Source organism: Centropristis striata, chromosome 11 (assembly GCF_030273125.1).
Source record: "Centropristis striata isolate RG_2023a ecotype Rhode Island chromosome 11, C.striata_1.0, whole genome shotgun sequence".
NCBI lineage: Eukaryota > Metazoa > Chordata > Actinopteri > Perciformes > Serranidae > Centropristis > Centropristis striata.
The window spans coordinates 18,368,359-18,384,294 of NC_081527.1; the positions used below are offsets into that span (position 1 = coordinate 18,368,359).

Consider the following 15,936-nt stretch of genomic DNA (forward strand, 5'->3'; position numbering starts at 1 on the left):
GGAAAAAATAGGGCTTGTTCAACAAGAATGAGATGCTGGCTGGATGCATGTTGAGCAGGAATGATGCAGAAACTTAACCTATTTCACACATCAGTCAGTTATAACCCTACCAGCATCATTGATGTTGTTTGCCGCTTATTTCAGAGGCAATCTAGGAAATTCAGCTATAAAACTGGACTTCCAGATTGATAAAAAAAATACCTGATGGTTTGCTGCATGAAGCGGTCAGGGTCCTGTGCAGTGAATGTGGTCAGTGTTGACTCAGGCATCATCCCCTCCTCCAGTTTAATAAGCTTGGGGTTGGGCTCAAAGTAGGGACTCTCGTTGACGTCTATCACTCTGATGGAGACGGTGGCGGTGGACTGGCGAGGAGAGTGGATGCCTCTGGCCAGGGGAACCTCATTCCTCGCTTCCACTGTCAGCACATACGTCCTGCTGATTTCATAGTCAATCGGCTGGAAATCAGTAATAGAGAGTACATGGAGAGTGGATTGTGCATTAGAATACAGGATGAATTAAACAAAATAGAATCATATTACATTTTTGGTGGTGTGAAACTGGTAAGTGAGCAACCCAAAGAATGAAAGCTTTTTCTTCCTCTTGGCTGAGAAATCTTATTGTGAAAGCTCACAATAGACGAAGATGAGAGGCGATAAAGAGACTCTTTCCTATTGTGGTCAGTCGAAGGATACACAACAGCAAAAGAGCTGGCGGAGCACTTGTGCTACCAGCCATGTCTATATTTTAAAACCAGGTACCAATTATTAATTATAGATTATGATTTTGAATATACACGTAATCCGAGGAACACTTGCACCAGACCAATCATCGTTAGAAAATTGATTGTAAAGTGTAATGTATGTGACAAATGAGCTGCAGTGACCTTCAATTTTATCAGTAATTGTCTGCTGTAAGTTGTGTTATGCAAAATGCTTCCATTCTTTAAGCAAGTGAACTGGACAGTTGGATTATTAACTCGCTCTCTTCATTAAGAGGGAATGATGTAACACATTTTCTTATTTTCTTCTTATATTATTGGAGAGACAACCACCCCCAAACCTCTCAGTACAGCACACATACATTTACTATGCATCCCCAAGGAATTACAGGGGTGGAGTTTGAAGAGGAGGCCTTACCTTGACGACCGTTACCAGGCCCTCGTTAGTGGTCGGATCAGTGGGCACAGAAAACCTGCCGGTGGGGTCGCCCCCGGTGATTTTGTAGACTGCATTCCAGGCGGGTGTGTTGGGCTGGTCCTTGTCAGTCACCGTCAGGTTGGCCACAATGACATTCACGCGGTTTTCAGGCACCTCGCCGAAAAACTGCATGAATAAACCATGAACACACAGAACAGCGAGCTGTTAGTGATACTGCTGTGGCAGCAGAAAATATTCTGAGCCCAGCTTCACACCGCACAGCAGGACCAATCTTCGGGTAAATAGACATCTAAGGTAACTTATCATGTCGTCATGGTCATCTCATTCCATGTCCTCCCCTGATGGCACAACAGTAGCATTACAAATATCAGTGATTCGCGGGCACAGTAAGTGCCTCTTTCACTTGGGCAGACATCCCAGTAGTTGCATGTGTCAACATTTGGAGGTGGATATAACACTTAACGCATGGCTGGCTACTTGTATATCTGTATGGCTTCAGAAATGCTGGTCAAGCAGAACTAGGTAAGTGAGCAGAACTGGCAGTTGAGTGCATATAAGGGGTGAAATAGGGGTCCTTGTGGTGCTTTCCCTTCGCAAAGATTGCTGCGTTGATATCTCACATATGAGTTTAGTTCTTACCGTCTCAGCAGTAAACTCTGGTGGATTGTCATTAACGTCAGTGACTCTGATGACAGCAGTGGCCGTGTTGGAGAGGCCGTACATCGGGTTGCCCTCCATGTCAGTGGCTTGGATGATCAGTGTGTACTGAGGCACTTTCTGCAGAGAAAAGGGCAGAGAAGCAATAACAGGATTAAAACATGATTCTCTGATTTTTCTAACATAATAAAGTCTATAAGAATGTGAATTTCCTCGCTGAACGTTCAGTTGTAGTTCAGCAACTAGAGCTGCAATGTTATTGACTTATTGATAAGTCGATCGACAAAAATAATCAGCAACTTGTTTTTTAAGCAAAAACAGCAGAGAATGCTGTTTTCAGCCTCTATATGTGGAGATTTTGTGCTTCTCACTATTTTACATCACATTTAACTGAATATCTCTATCTTTAGGACTGACAAAAAAAACAAGACATTTGAAAAGACATCACATTGGACTCTGAGAAAGATGGATGGACATGTTTCACTATTCTCTGACATTTTATAAAACAATTCGCAGATTAATCTGTAATGAAAATAATCATTAGTTGCAGCCCTTTAGCTAACCCTTTCCATATCGATGCAATCCAATGCAATACTATGTGCAGAATTCCTATCTCTTCCTATCTCCTATCTTTAACTCTGTGGTTATGTAGTGAGGACGGCATTGACTAATATGCTGCATGCAAATTAGGACAAAATATTTAAAAAAAAAACCCACAATAATAATAATAATAATAATAATAATAATAGTACAGTTCAACACAACACTGCCTCTGACTACAGCCTCGAAAATGACCATCGAGTTGAATCCACACCTCTCTGACAAATTGTCATGTTAAGTTCAGGATTTATTTCTGGACTGTGGTTGTGTTCGAGTAAAATTAAACAAATCTGAACTGGCTAGCTTGTTAATTAGGATGACTAATTGTGGCTTTTTATATAAATCTCATTTATTCTCTACGGTGGGGGGTTGTGAGTTTGAGACTGCATGTGTGAAACTTGCACCTCAGCTATGTACACCATCATGAAGCTAACAAATGACTCTTTTCACATTAACAGCCACTCAGGTGACGGACCAGTTGCTAGGTAATGAGAGTCGGGCAAATTACTTTCATGGTGGCAACTGGCGGACATAAAACGGCGGCCCCAGGGCGGAAGTGATTGAGCAGCCACCTAGCCAGATTGCCCTCACTAGAATTGCACCAACTGGCTCCAGCTTTCTATATTTTTTTATTTATTTTCTCAAACAGCCATGAGATCCAATTAAATGAAAGAGTGGTAGCATTTACAGCATGGGAAATAGAGAGGAAAATACAAGTATAGCTTCTGCTTTAGAGAAAGAAAGACATAGAAAGTCGGGAATGAAGGAAAGGAAACGTTTAGCTGCTCACTGATGCACGGTGCCTCCTTGTAAGAGTAAATAAGTGTGAAAGAGCTAAGTCCATTTCTACTTCTCATTTAGTTGGTGATCAACAAAATTCACTTTGGCTCATTAGCTTTCAGACACTCTGGATATTAGCAAATATACTCAAACTGTGTTTTGTCATCATATTAAAAAAAAGTATTCAGCCCATTTTTGTAAACATGAAAAATGGATATGTTGATATACATCTACAGCAGGTGGCAATGCAAAACAGAAATTAATGAATATAATGGGTGGCCTTGCTAATGAACATCTCACTTAAGTGCTGATACAATATTTTCATTATCTACATTCATAAACATTAAATACAGAGGATAATTGTGATACCATTAAGGTGTATGAAATCAAGATGAAGTCATAAATGGATGAAAGAGAAGGAGAAGAATAATGGAAATAAGAAGCTGTGTCAAGCACCTCTCTGTCCAGGCCTGCTGCCACAGTAATGATGCCTCCTGTTTTATTGTTGATGGTGAACATATTGGAGGTCGGACTCTCTGGATTCTGAGACAGGATCTTGTAACGCAGCATCCCATTAGCTGTTTTTGGGTCGTCTTTGTCAACAGAAGTCACCGTCATAACAAATGTTCCTACACGACAGAAAGACAAAGAGACATTCAAAGTTGAGTGAACAGTGCCGTATTGAGCTCTATGTAGTATAGAAATCCAATGTTCTTTCTTGTGATCTCAAACGCTTAAATACAGCTGGAGCAAAGTGAACAAAGTGGCCACCCCAGGAATGCCATCAATGCTGTTTGATCTGTTAACACTACAGCAGCATGTGAAGCCGGAGGCTCAGACTACAGCCAATCGGTTGTTGCTCATACAGTGTGATGCCGTGCTTGGCTTTATGTGGTACATTACCTGGCTTGGAACCCTCTGGAACAGTGCCGTTCCAGATCTGATGAGTGAACTCGGGTCTGTTGTCGTTCATGTCGATCACATTGATCACAATGTCAATAGGGTTTTCTACCTGGTTGCCGTTCAGGTCCACTGCATGAGCTCTCAGCTGGAGGAAACACAAACACAACTGGACTGTAGAACTGTTCAAGCAAGGAGGATTTTCAACTGTGCAAACAATACATTGGGACAAAGCATTTGCTCAATGTCACCCACTGAACTGCTGTGATAATTAACCCCACTAACCATCACTAAAAATCCTTTACTGTATGTAGAAGAGCAAACGGTTTGGAAAATCCTCTTATCATACCAGCATGACCAAGAGAGAAATTCTATAATTGTAAAGACTAACGTCTTCCCACAACAAGCTAAAGCCTGAGCGTGGTAAAAGCGAAACAAATTATTAGACTTAGTCACATACCTGCCAAAGAGTCGACAAAAACACAAGTATTTCAGCTGCAATTGTTTTGGTTGTCTCTTAAAAAAGATATTCTCTGATTTTATTCAGTTCTGTTGCCTACACTGGGTCAGTACAGGTTCAGTTCTGTTTTAGAAAAACAAGTCTGATCTGCTGCATATTTGCACTTCAAATGCCTCTTTGCTGCAAGGTTAGTGCCTTACATGGGATTTCAATTCACTGATACATCTATGTTGTCATTCCGCCCATTCATGCTCTAGAATAAATACAGGTAATACAATTTCTATTGAAAATCTACAGGCTATGACACACATCACATGACTCTGCATGCAAAAGCTCACAGACTAGTTCATGTGTAAATTAATCAATGCCTTATTTTGTATGTTAGTGTCAAGGGCACACCGTAAAATTAGTAATACAAATGACAGATAATAGGTGGAAATAGGCAAACCAATTGTTTACAACTAAAAAAAAACTGCTCCTGTGTTGCTCTACAGTGTACAGTTCACATACAGCTAACATAGCCAGTATGGACATCAGTTCATGTTTTTTTGCTGTGAAAGTTTTGTGACTAGAAAAGATCACATAAGAGACTGGTGAAGTCTATCATTTCATTTAACGACAGCCTCGCTTGATGTCTATGAGTTTGTGTTAAAGCACATGCTTGAATAACATTAAAAACTAAGCTATATAATTTAAAGACTATTGCAGTGTAATGGGAGGACCACTAATGAGTAAAGCAGCTCTGAAGGAGCTGGAGGTTATCGTAATGTCTCTAATGCACACACACACACACGCACACGCACACACATACACACACACACACACACACACACACAAAAGCATCACGTTAAATCCTCTACATTCTCAGACGGATAAGTCACATTTCCTGGGAGACCCGAGTCTTTATTGGGTCTGAGGAGACTGTTTAGGCTACACGTGACCCTTGAGCACCTGCCAACTCGCGGCGAGAACACATTTCTCTTGATGAAACAAGCTCAAAATACAATTTGCAATTCTAAGGAAATCATTAAAGTGACTTTTCGTTTTATAAACTATTGTGTCTGACATACATGGAAGTTGGGGATGTGCTCTCGATCCAGGGGCTTGTTGACGGATAGCTCTCCAGAGATTGGGTCGATGATGAAGATGCCAGTGGGTGGCTGGTCAGCACCAGGTCCTGTCACGCTGTATCTGAGGGACCGGTTTTTGTCATGGTCCGACCGAATCTGTGGGTGTAAAGATTTGTTAATAAACAAATACTCGATTTTTGAGGCTGATATCATATCAACTAATATTTCCCTTTTTACATTGACACATGAACATTTTTAATAAGGATCCTTTAAAATGTCATGGTTTATGTGCTAAAAGCTTGTGTTTATGTATAAATGTGATAGGTATTTTAGCACCAAACACAGTAAAAGTTTTAAAATAGGTTGCTTTGCAAGTAAGAGAGTGCATATAAAGAGTGTTTGCGTCCGTGCAGTACTGAAGTTCTGTCTTGGCTGGGCTGTCTATCCTGTTTGCGATGTAAGCCGAGGCCCTCTGTGCCTACAGCCCAGATCCATGCTGAGCAAACAGAGCATTTCCTCATCCTGATATCATCCATTAAAGCCCAGAAACATCCCTTCTAATATGGCCGGATTAAGCATAATACATACAAATGGCATGTACAGGACTTAAAACTCGGTTAGGAAGTCAGCTTAATATGCTGAAAAAGGATATACTTCTTAGCTGTCCTATAATATTGCTTGTCCTCTGTTAGCCATCCACATTCCGTCGTGACCAGAGAATGGTTGCAAATGAATTTAGCTGTGCCTGTCCTTGAGTCATGATAAAAGGAGTATAATATCTTAACAGGCAACCGAGGAACAATTGCGCTGGTGGGCACTTCAGATTTCTCACTGCTTCTAAATAATGCCAGGTTACATTAGTACCGACCGCCCCCTGAAACAAAAGATAAATAATACAGCAGAAAAAAGAGCCTTGACCTTTAGCAAAGTGCTGTAAATATAAAGCATTTTGTGAAGGCATAAGTCTCATGACTGTGACCCACTGAGTAGGAGCTTAGGGCAAATGGGACCTACAAGGTTGTCATATCAAGCAAAAAGCCTTTTCTTTCATGTTGTGAGAGTGTGTGTGTGTCTGTGTGTGCATCAGTGCTTGCATGTGGTTGGGTGAGTTACGTTACCCGGACAAGCTCCTGTGGGAATGGGCCTCGTGAGTTCTCTGGGACATTGATTGGGGGGATGACCCAGTCTCTCTTCATGCGTTTGAGTTGGCTGTCCGTGTTTCGTGATGGAAATGCTATTTCCTTCAAATCCTTGGACATGACTGGAGGGGCAGCAACTTGCTGGACCTTTAAAAAAAAAGAATATTATTTGGTTCAAGAGGTGGTTAGTGATCATATCTTTGAGAAAAAAAAGAAAGTGGATTCATTTTTAGCTATGCTGGCAGCGTAGTTCTCTAGATGGTAATGTTGGTTGGTCATACAGTCCACCACAGACTGAAACCTTGGATAATGGTCCACAGAGGATGAATCGTATGGCTTCTGGTACCTCCTGAGTACATTTTCTTCAAGCACCAAGAGGAGGTTCATCTTTGTGGTTTTGACTTAAATGTTTAAACAACCATGTCATCATTCATCCCTCCTCAGGATTAATTGTTTTTACTTTGATTATTATTTTGGTTACCCTCACTATTGCCTGTATGCATTTTTGTCTTTCTAAAAAGGCTACTTTTTTTTTTTTTATTTCAGCAGCTTATAAAAAACAAGTCATGGGTTCTACACCCTGTTTGTAGTGCATCCCTTCACACAGCCTCTTTTAGGCATTTTTATGTTGTTTGCTATCAGTCCAAATCGACAAAGAGGCACATTTAAACAATACCAAGTCAATGGAGCATGATGAATTGTTTTTGTGAATTTGGTGGGACTTAATTGCACTCTATAGCGTTCCATCTCATTTCTGTTGGCTAGTTAGTATGCTAACTAAATGGTGGACTTGGTAAACATCAGTATGCTAGCATTACCACTGCAATCATGTTTAGCTAAAGTAAGTGCAGCTTCACATAACTGCTAGCATTGCTCTAGACTCTTTGTCTTGTTTACCATTTTTAACCTGCGGGAGACAAAGACCTAATGTTGATTGTGTAACCATTAAGCTTCAAGCAACAGCAGCCACACTTCCCCTTTGGTTATACCAAAAATTGATGTGTCGATAAAAGGAACCAGGCTGCCATTTCCTGCAAACCTAATAAGCTCTTCCAAATGCCATTTAATACGTATTCAAAATGTGTGTTCAATCAAGCAATCAATTTTTTCCTGACGGTCTTTGTACCTTATAATATCTACAGTACAACATGTGACGCTATGCCTGGGAATGCTTTGGTGTGGCTACTGCAGCAGCCGCAGACTGCCAGCACTGGTTTGCTTTAAATGGCAGACCTCTTCTTATGTCCTGATAAAATGCACCCACACAGACAGACCAGCTTCCATAATGGATCTGCCATCCTCCCTCGGCTGTAATGAATGAGATTTGAAACAAAGGAGGATGGTACCTGCAAGCCAGACACTAAACACACAGATGGCTCAAATTGCCTATGCTGCTCCAGAGACTGAGGAGACTGAAGTAGTGCCAGAGAAAGTTAAAATAACCTTGAACAAAACGAGGCAGGAAGGAAAACAGAAAAACAATATGTAAAATCCGTCAATGTCAATGAATGATAGCTGGAATTTCAATGGAGCTGTCATGTCCCTTGAAGTATCTTTTATACTGTTGCAAGAAATTATTTGAAATTTGATTGTTTGTGGGGTAGTCAAGTCCTGCAAAATACTACATAGTTTCCTATGCAAACACAGAAATTAATTACCACTTTGTCACCTCATAGCGTGACCCATATCCCACTCTTCTCCCCCTTCTAACATCTGGGGAGCTGTCGCAGAGCTTCCACTAATCATGTTTGAAATCCGATTATACTGCTTTCACACATTGGAAATGCAGAGAGGCAAGCGGACAGATAGCGAAGGAGCATGCTTCAGAAATATCTATTACCCTATTAAAATGGGCGCGAGTGAGAGCAGTAATTATTTGCAACCTGCGTCTGGAATGATGAATGGCATGGTGGGTTTGTTCAGCACAACATGCATCTATCTCTGGTGCACTGGAGGTCTGCACCTATCTACACTCCCCGTACCCCCTCCATCTTCTGACTGGGAGTCTACTTCAGAGTCCAGGAGAGTGTTAGGCTGAGTGATGGCCTGTGTGTGTGCGGTGGAAGGATTAGGCTTGTGTGTATTTGCCCTTTTAGAAAAATTCTCCCTTTCAGATACTGACATGTTTTCTCCTCACGCACTGCGGTAGAGCTGAGGTTCTTATAGAGGTGGAGATAGTGGCTGAGGACACTCTCACGTTAATGAGGATATTGTTTGGATGTCATTGATTAAAATGTTTCCCCAAGGCTGCCGCATTCATGGACTAATAAAAAAAATGTAATCGCTGATGTGATTAAGAGATGCATGATGATTCATGACAATAATTGTGCTAGGGGGAGGGAGGGAAGATAACCACTCATGACCTCATAAACATGCAAGATACAGGAAAGTCAATTCCTGATTTCATTATGGACAAATCAGGGCAAACCCAACAGCTCTCTACAGATACAGATCAGAGTGTGGCTGCTGATGATGCAGCTGATAATATGTACAAACTTGTGGGGTACTGACTTTTATTTAAAAACTTAAAAAAAAAACTATAGAAAGTCATATAAATATATATATACCTGTTTGTATTTCCCTTTGACCAACCGTCAACAGTGACTAATGGTACCATTAAAATCACATACCTGCATGAGTCCCTATAGTAAATGAGTGTCAGTGGCTAACGATGGTGTTTTGAAAAGCCTTGAAATCATTATGGGCTACAAGCTTAATTTCAGCCCAGCAGACCACTGCGCCCGCAGCACTGACAGTAACTACACGTAACTGTCAGTATTAACTTTTAATCTGTGCCCACATAAAATAATAACACCCGCCTTTTCTAAGGTTATCTGCCCTGCTGCACATTCAGGAATGGCCACTTGTGGCCATTTGCTTAAGTGTATTACAGGGATAAAAAGAGGCGCACATTGGTATTTGTGAAGGTGCGCGCGCATGTAGCATCACTACTGTAGTTTTAAAGCGACAGATATTATCTAATTTAGCAGGATCACATAATCCACTGGCACTGAGGTTAAAACCTCTACAATAACACAGCCTTTTGGAGCTTCTTTTCATTTCCTGGTTACAAGGCAGACGGGAAGGACATGTGCAGTGCTTTTTTTGTGCACTTCCTCTGATCCTGAGCCAACCACAATGTTGACATATGAGCACACGGTCATTCTAACTAATTGCAGATGACTGCACAACACGTCCAGCGGAACGGTTAGAGCGGTACTCTACAGCCCGGACAGATGCTTCCCGTCTTCCGAAGCACTGAAAGAGGTGCGTCCCCTTTTGGATGATAAGGCAATAACCTCACAATCACAAGGCATGCTCGCTGAAATCAACTTTATGAGGAGCTATTTTGCATCTGCTCTTGCTACCCACTGACCGTGTTGAGTATATGTTTGTGCTCCTAGTAAATTGACACATTAAGTTTTAATTAGCAAGCATCCATCCAGTCTCTCGGAACACCTGCTACAATTTAGGGAACTAGTCATCTGTGAATGTGCAGTGTGCCTAATAAGCGTAAGTTATTTGATGCGAGAGGAGAATTGATCATTCCACCTTTCACAGCAGTTACATCAGTCAGACAACCAACAAACAAGTCTGAAATGTGATGGAGGTGGTTAAGGTATATTCACCTGCTGGCTGAGGCTTGTGGAGGTTGTCAGCCTCACTTGGGTCACCCATTGCTGCTGAGTGCTGGAGTCACTGGCCTTGATCTGCAAAGGTGATGCAGGGAGCTTAGAGTGCTCAATACTCCTGGCAGCGTAAACTACTCCATCGGCCTCTATCCGGAAGTCAGAAGGGTTACTGCATTCAAACCGCACCAGAACACCTCGGCCACAGTCGTTAAATCTCACTGCAAGAGAGAGAAACGGACAGAGTTAAGTTTTTGTTTTTTTAAATTAGCCCCAACGTGAAAGAGAAACCTAGAGGAAAAATAGAGACAAAGGAGGTGGAAGACAGACAGCCAGCCAGACACAGAGGGTCCACAAAGGTTTTCTGATTCTCCTTCTCACTCATACATTATTCACTTCAAGCTGTGCCCCAAAGGTATTGCTCAAAACAGGTGCAGTGGAGGAGAGAGTTGGAGGGAGAGGAAAGTTTAAAAAAAAAAGGAAATGTGCCCCTTAAGGTCTATTTAAGAAGAACCCCCAAAATTACGTTTAAAACCTGATGTGTAAATTAGACAACTCAAAATGCCCGTCTGTGTTTGATTGAGAAAATAAATACAGGATGTATAAACACGTTCTAAGATTCTGCTAGATAAGGCTTATTTTATTTCCCGCTAAGGCCATCGCATGCTAGCTTTGTCCCCCATGACATACAGGGATGCCTTCCGCGGATGACTACCGATCCTCAGCTCCTCGAGAGGCAGAAGTAAGTGCGTGTGATGTTTATTTCATCAGCATGTTCACACAGAAAAAAACACCGAAACTCACGCACGCATACATACACTGTAGACAGGTGGCTCATGGGGGCTTCGAGTCCCACCGGAGCCTCAGTGGCAGTGGTACAACACTGGTTCATGTTACAAGTGAGTGACAGTACAGCACAGCCTATGTAGCTCCTACACACACACACACACACACACAGACACACACACAGACACACACACAGACACACACACAGACACACACACACACACACACACACACACACACACACACACAAACACACACACACACCTCAGCACCTAAAAGCTGCTTTGTGTGATCCTTTTGTGTAGGTGTGTTTCCCTGGCAGCCCCCTCCCTCATGTTTATATCACACAAAACAGCATAAAGGAAAAGATAAAAAGTCCTTCCGGCCACAAGGACCACAATGTTACTATATATCATTTGTGTGGAGGCTTTGCTGGTGCCGTTTTGAATTATTAAAGGAGATGTGGAATTACTTAACAAAAGCCTTGAAGGAGGGTGCCTAATCTTCCTTTGTGCTGCTACCTTGGGGACCCACAGATGTCTTCAGAGTATCATCTGCACTCAGAGCGCATAGAGTTCCTCTGGGCTTGGGGAGAGGGTGCAGTAGATCAGGAAGTCATACGTTTAGCCCCTGGACCTAATTTAATACTATCACCCAAGCAAATGCAATCAGTTGTCCCAAAGTGTACCCTACTACTAATTAATCTTTCAGTGATGACATGGCTGAATTTTGCACTTTTCTTGTTGCTTGTAACAGCAGTCAAGGCAGATGTTTTCAGGCAGATAGTCCTGCTCCCAGATGGACCTGTTTTCTAAGTGAGGAACTAAAGAAAGAATGACTGAAAGCAACACAGCATGCAAAGATTGTAGGAAAAAAACACTTTCACCCATTTAAGCCGGGAAAACATTACCGCATTTCTACCATTAAAACCGGGAGCGCTGTTGTGTTATTCTACCATTAAATCCGGGAAAGCGGATACGTCGTTTTGTAGTATTTGTAGTTTTTTCCACCTATTTTCGGTCTCTTGTCCAATGAAATGCAACAGAATACATGCGGGAGTGTCGCAATGCAACATGGGATTTTTCCAGAACTTTGAAATCATGGCGGAAGACGACTATAGCGGAGGAGCTCAGAAGTAAGTGACGGAAGCGATCTTGATGAAAATAGCACCGGCGATGTTATTGCTGATCTGGACATTGAACCCTCAGAATCAATTGACTGGGATTTATGGATGAGGAATATGTTTTTAGACAACATATTTTCACAGAAGAACTACAGATTTGTGGCCATCTGGGGATAATAACAATAATAATACTAATTGATTGTGATGATATAAGAAATCATGACTGTTTATGTCTTATATTATTTTATACGTTGTTGAGTACCCTGAAAAGTGCAAAATAGATAAAAATGTATTATTATTTTTTTTATTATTACAGTAGGCTAAAGAGAACTATGTCTGTTTCTTCCAAGGGTCATATCATTTTTACATCTTGCTAATGGGCATGTATTAGTATTATGCATACAATTTTTTTTTAGTCATCATCGCATACAGGTATAAACAGTAGCTTACAGTCCAATGTAATTTCAATATAGATAATATATTATGCATAGTATTTTTCTTAAGGCATCATCACATACAACTATAAACAGTAGCTTACAGTCCATATACAGTCATACTAGTGCACTTTGTTTTACATTTTTATTTAAAATAATGCTGCACTGACACTTAAAAAAATGATTGTATTGGGTGGTATGTAGCGTAGTGGGTTACACAGGCGCCCCATGTGCAGAGGCTACAGTCCTCGCTGCGGCGGAGCCGGGTTCCCTTTGCCGCATGTCCTCCCCTCTGTCACCCCCTTTCTATCTGTCTCACTATCAATAAAGCTTTGAAAAATGGCCAAAAAAAAAAAAAAAAAAAAAAAAAAGATTGTACTGACACTTTATTATGTTGAGGGTATAGTTCTCACTGCCATTTCCTGTCTCTTTTAACTCTCCTGTTCAATAAAAGGCGAAAAGGCCTTTTATTTGCTGAGTTTGTTGATTTAAAAAAAGCTTTATTGAAGGTTTGGACAAATAACCTCAACTTCTCATGAAAGCCACAGGTATACGCTCTCAAATACTTTTTGAATTTCATTTCTATCTGCTACAGAGGCTGAAAAATCTTCTGTTGAATTTCCAGAAAAACTTCAGGTTTTAGGGGGGTTCTTTCAAAATCGCCCAGAGGCTTTCCAGGCATTTTTTCCAGGCCTTTTAGGCCTAAATGGGTTAAAAAGGGACAGCCTATTATTGAAAAGTGAATGTGGGGAAACTAAAGAGTGGAAAAATCCAAACACTAGCATGTTTGAGAGAGAGAGAGAGAGAGAGAGAGAGAGAGAGAGAGAGAGAGAGAGAGAGAGAGAGAGAGAGAGAGAGAGAGAGAGAGAGAGAGAGAGAGAATCAAAAATAGGAGGTCGTATAAGTTTGTCATGCAGTGTAGTCACAATGCATTCATTCTGATGAATGAAAATGCAATCTTGCTATACTTTATCAAAACCAAAACAGGGAGAACAAATCTTCTGCAAGGACCATGAGCTGCATTCCATTACAGCTACTGCTAAAAGATTTAAACAGTGGCAGGACGACAAAACAGCACTGCAAACTGCACCTTTCTTACCTGTAGAATTGCAATTCATCTAAATACTGCTTAACAGCAAACGAGGTAAAATAACATTACAGGAGAGCCAGCGGTTCCAATAATGAAGATAGAAGATGACAAGATCTCTCTCCCATACTGGAATACACTTGATATTGACCATCTCCTTCCAGGCTGCTTTTGTTCAATTACCCTTGACCAATTAGCTTTTTTTCTCTTTGAACCTGGCAAAGCTGACATCAGATAGATGACCTTCTCTCTCTGAAGGTTTTGCCTTAAAGCCAGCCGCCTGTAAACTCAAAGCCTTCAGGCAATCACCAGCCAGCCCAAAGTCAGCAGATCCTCAGACAGAGCTAGAATACAGAGTAAGGGACTGTCAAAATAACTCTCAATGCAGCAGAAGACAGTTCATAGATTTAAGAATTTCACTTGGAGCTGGGTAATGTCTCACTCATGCTATTCTGACTGACATGCTACTGTGTTATTCAGGAAGTATAAGTAGAGCTGAAACAATTAGTTGAATAATCAATCGCTAAGCTTTTCATGGTTCCAGCCTCAAATATGAAGATTTGCTATTTTCTTTCTGATTTAGACCATTGAAACAAAATACAAGATAGTTGGCTCATGGACTTTTGGTTTGCCAAAACAAATAATTTAAATACATCACTTTTGGCTCTAGGGAATTGTAATGTACATTTGCAATTTTTACATTAATTGGGAAAGTAACCGGCAGATTAATTCTTGATGGAAATAATCACTATCATTTATACAAATTAGTTGCCTGCAGGTAAATAAGATGCCTGTAGGTATGAGTCTGAGCAGTGCTTGCTAATGATAAAAAGGAAAAGTTCAATGTTTTTGTATTATTTGTGTTTAGGGCATTCCAGCCAGTCAGTAAGTAGTAACAGGACACCAGTAATGTAACACCGACTTGTCAGATCCCGAGACAGTAATTTATAGACTACAGATGTCATTCTGGCTCAGCGAGTTTGATGTCAAAATTTTAAACAAAACATGGATGCTATTAACTCACTACTTATCAGCACAACCATCACTAAATTCATTTAAGTGTCTCCCACTCTGAGGATTTTGGATCCACAAAAGCTGCAGCCCATCTGCTTCCATTTTCTGTCCTCCTGCCACTTTTTACTTTACATTTTTGTGAACGTGTGTAGCAGTACACTTGACAGCAGCGTTCCCCCTGCGAGTTATTTTAGCCCGAGCCTTTTATTGAGCTGAGCTCCAGCTCTTTAACACTGTCTGAAATTTGGCCATCAGGACACCTCTGAGAGACCCTTCAACAGTCAGCCCCCACGGCAATCGCTACACAAACTCCCAGCAGGCAAGACCATTTCCAATGATAATGAATGAGAATGTCCAGCATGTGTCTATTCATTTATCAGAAGCACTCTGGTGGCTTATAAAACCACAGAAATGTGTAGTGTGGCAGCGGTTAAACCCTGGGTGCTACAACGTATCTTTATCTAGATGTATTGGCTCCCCAAGGTGCGAGGCTAAAAGTGATCTTGGTTGCCACACCCTGTCAGACATGTCGTCATGGGCACAACGATAAAGGCCTTTGGTTCGGACAGAAATGCCGATGCAGCAGAGGGGGACTGGGGGTTGGGGGTTAAAAAAAAAGGGAGGAGGAGGGAGAGGGAGAAACAGGCCTGTCAGCAGAAAGGCCTGTCCAACTAATGCCCTGCACCGGGGCCCAAAATTACCTCCGACTCAATGATCCTATTCACAGCTTAGATGCCCCCCCTCACGGACAAGCAACACAAAACCCCGGCTAACCTCTCCGTAGTGCCAGAGTGCCTCTCTATTGTCTGCTCCATCACGTGATAACTCTAACTCAGACAGACACAAATAGTTAGAGAGAGATAGGGAGAGGCAGAGAGAGATGCATTTAATTTGGAACATGGAATGTGGACTCCGTGACTGCACAGAGGCAAATTAAATGTTCCACAATCTCAGCTTTTATGCCTGCCTGCCAAATACAGTGGAAGTGCGCAGGCTGAAAGTCCCTCTAATGTGCTGTAAATGTGACAAGACTGAAACCTCTCATGTGAGATCATCCCAATATACCATCATTCATTTCTGGGAAGTGAGGTCACTGGCAG

The 15,936-nt window shown here is 41.5% G+C and overlaps 1 protein-coding gene across 1 annotated transcript in view; it reads right to left on the reverse strand.

Annotated features, from left to right (window-relative positions):
• The window catches only part of LOC131980004 (cadherin-2-like), a 61,506-nt gene that overhangs the window by 12,037 nt on the left and 33,533 nt on the right, over positions 1-15,936 (reverse strand). Inside the window, exons 3-10 of the mRNA XM_059344126.1 lie at positions 10,393-10,613; positions 6,743-6,910; positions 5,625-5,780; positions 4,098-4,242; positions 3,651-3,823; positions 1,797-1,934; positions 1,137-1,322; positions 202-455 (exon numbers count right to left, since the gene is read on the reverse strand). Coding sequence (XP_059200109.1) covers positions 202-455; positions 1,137-1,322; positions 1,797-1,934; positions 3,651-3,823; positions 4,098-4,242; positions 5,625-5,780; positions 6,743-6,910; positions 10,393-10,613 — 1,441 coding nt within the window. The remainder of the gene's footprint in view (positions 1-201; positions 456-1,136; positions 1,323-1,796; positions 1,935-3,650; positions 3,824-4,097; positions 4,243-5,624; positions 5,781-6,742; positions 6,911-10,392; positions 10,614-15,936) is intronic.